The sequence below is a fragment of the Schistosoma mansoni genome, chromosome 1 (genome assembly GCF_000237925.1).
Source record: "Schistosoma mansoni strain Puerto Rico chromosome 1, complete genome".
Taxonomy (NCBI): domain Eukaryota; kingdom Metazoa; phylum Platyhelminthes; class Trematoda; order Strigeidida; family Schistosomatidae; genus Schistosoma; species Schistosoma mansoni.
The window spans coordinates 17,838,012-17,840,800 of NC_031495.1; the positions used below are offsets into that span (position 1 = coordinate 17,838,012).

Consider the following 2,789-nt stretch of genomic DNA (forward strand, 5'->3'; position numbering starts at 1 on the left):
CTATCGAAGTTTATCAAAGGGACTAATTGCTATAAACACTTTTATCGATTATAAACAAAGATGGATAGTGGCTAGTAGTGGAATCTAGGACCCACATTTCGTCTTATTTGGGACTCGTCAGCTAGACGTACCTGCATCTCAGAGTTGATGTTTACTCTGGGACGCGAATCCAAACACTATCCATCTTTGCTTATAAACTTTGTGAATTAAGGCAATCCTCACAGGACGTAAATTTGCCAACAAGAGACTGATCAATCGCAGTCCTAAATAATAATGGGAAGATATAAGTCAACAACACCAGGTGAACATTTTTATTCATTGTTTTGTAAAATTCATTTTAGCTCTTATATGAAGAATATTTTGTATTTACTTCATTTTTCTTATTAACAATGTAGAGTTGTGCGAAAAATCACTGACCGAACAGTGTACACATTGGGAAAACCATTAGTTTCACCCTTTACAAGTGTGGAAACTCTAAATAAAAGTGTAAATAGTGTTTTAAAAATTCTTTATTATAGTAGAGATAGGTTTAAGAAAACAACTAAAACCATAAAAAAACGGGGAACAAATTACTCACATCGACCACTGAGTCCTGATATTCTCTCCATATGTGAATAACTTGTCCCATTCGTAGATCTAATGCAGTAATTATGCCTGTTGTAAAACCACACAGTAAATAATAACCATTTCGACTGGTTGTTAAACAATTTAGCAAACCAGCCATATTTGTATTGGCATTTAGTAGAGAAGAAATTGACGAATTACTATTCACATTAGTAAACGAATTCATTGATAAATGATATGGTTGAAATTGATTAGTTATGTTCATCATAATATTTGTGATAGATATATCCATTGTAGACTGATTGTAAAAAAGAGGAGCTGTTGAATGGATAATATGAAAGTAAACTGTGAATTATTTATTTATTTAAACACATAAATATTGGTAAAAGGAAGCACCAGATATATATGCGCCATACAAATCTCATTCGATTTGCTTGAGGGCTGTGATACTGCCCAGGTGCCAAAACTGAAGCAAGTGGTTTTCTTAGGGGACCACACCCGGAGCCTTCAACATAAAGGTCTGATCCACAAGGCAGTGGAGCATCGTGAGGAGATGCATTCTCATGGTAGCCGGTGATCAATGATTGATTCGTATGCCATTTGTTCCCACAGGATACTGGAGCCCATGTGCACCATTGGTTTGGAATCGGGGTTTTCCAACTCCCCTAGGTGGATCCTCTATATCCACCAACCCGGTTAAAGCGCCGGACATTCGCTCTTCGTCCTCTCAATTTCGTAAACAACACCCCTGCCACGAGAAGGCAGTGAGTAGGACTTCCCTGGCGGAGGCTATATATTCGCTGGCCATGTGAGAGCATTTCGAGAGGGAGAGCGGAGTCTCCCCACTCTCGGCCGTACCAGGGCATTTGGGGGCAAACTGTGAATAAGAGTGTAAAAATAAATACAGGCAAGAAATATGTGACAAAATCTAAAAACAACCCATCAATTAGAAACATACAGCTTGTTGAATAGAATCTTTTGATAATTAAAAAAAAAACAGTAATTTATCAGTAAAAGAACTCAACTTTCAACTATTAGACCACACGTTCGAGGTCCCTTCAATTATAGATTCAGTTTATACGTTTGGGTGAGTATCATAAGAATTTATACAAATCATGTGTCTCAAAATCAAGTAATCATATGTGTACTTAATAAATGAGTTAGCTAATAGAATATTTTATGATATAGTCCAATCCAAAAAACAGCATATGATGTTCAAAAGAATAAAAGATTTAAAAAATGATAAGGAATAATTATTTCCAATATGATGATTAAAATTACAGAGTTGTATGAAATGCACTGTTGATTCAATTTAACGAGCCAGTTGAAAGAGAAGATAAATGAATCCTTGTACATTGGAAATCAAACATTAAAAATGGTCCAATTTATAAGAACACAAATGATATTGTATGAGTAGATATAGCTAAACTATGACAAAACTTGTAAAACAACAATATTCGTCGTTTAATTGAACAACTAAACTACACCTAAACAAAATGAAATCATTTTTACTTAACATAGTATGGTAACAACAATCAAATAGTCAATCAATATTAATTGTCATTCCATAAAACTGATTCTATTTACAAATTTAAACATAGAAAGACAATATTTAGAGGGATTATTGTATTTTATTGCTTTCTCTTAAGCTACATACCAGCTAGTAAGTTTAATTATTTCTAATTATAAGCATAATATGGATATTTTTTAATAATAACGAATAGTTTGTTTGAAATATAGAAGTTTAAAACCTTTCCTTGAATATTCCTATTGATGTGTAGCACTGCAATTGATCAGTCTCTTATTGGCTTATGTGCGTACTGCGGGGATTGCCTCGCACTATGATTTTAGAACATCTGAACCTATATCTGACCTTGATAAGTGTTTGAGTCATGTAAAAGAACAGTATTCCCTTTAATTTTTGAGTTTTGTATAATATATTTTTACTGTATACTGACTGTCTTCTGATTGGCTAGTATTTCTCAAGGTCATTTAAGGTTCGTTCAAAGGTCGTCCATGCTCTTTAGTCTCGCCGAATCCTGAAGGTAAACGGAAAAGAGGTAGGTCAAAGAACACACGGCGTCGACAATTGGAAACATACATGAAAAAGGTAAATAGCAACTGGGAATGATTTCCCAGAACAGAGTTGGATGGAGAATGCTGGTGGTCGGCCTATGCTCCTTCACGATGGGTAACAGTTATATATATATATATATATATATATA

At 34.4% G+C, this 2,789-nt stretch overlaps 1 protein-coding gene across 1 annotated transcript in view; it reads right to left on the minus strand.

Moving 5' to 3' along the window:
• Smp_210760 (putative rotamase) overlaps positions 1–2,789 on the minus strand; it is a gene marked incomplete at both ends in the record, with an annotated part of 50,008 nt that overhangs the window by 2,033 nt on the left and 45,186 nt on the right. Inside the window, one exon of the mRNA XM_018793502.1 lies at positions 578–882. Within this exon, the coding sequence (XP_018648007.1) occupies positions 578–882 (305 nt within the window). The remainder of the gene's footprint in view (positions 1–577; positions 883–2,789) is intronic.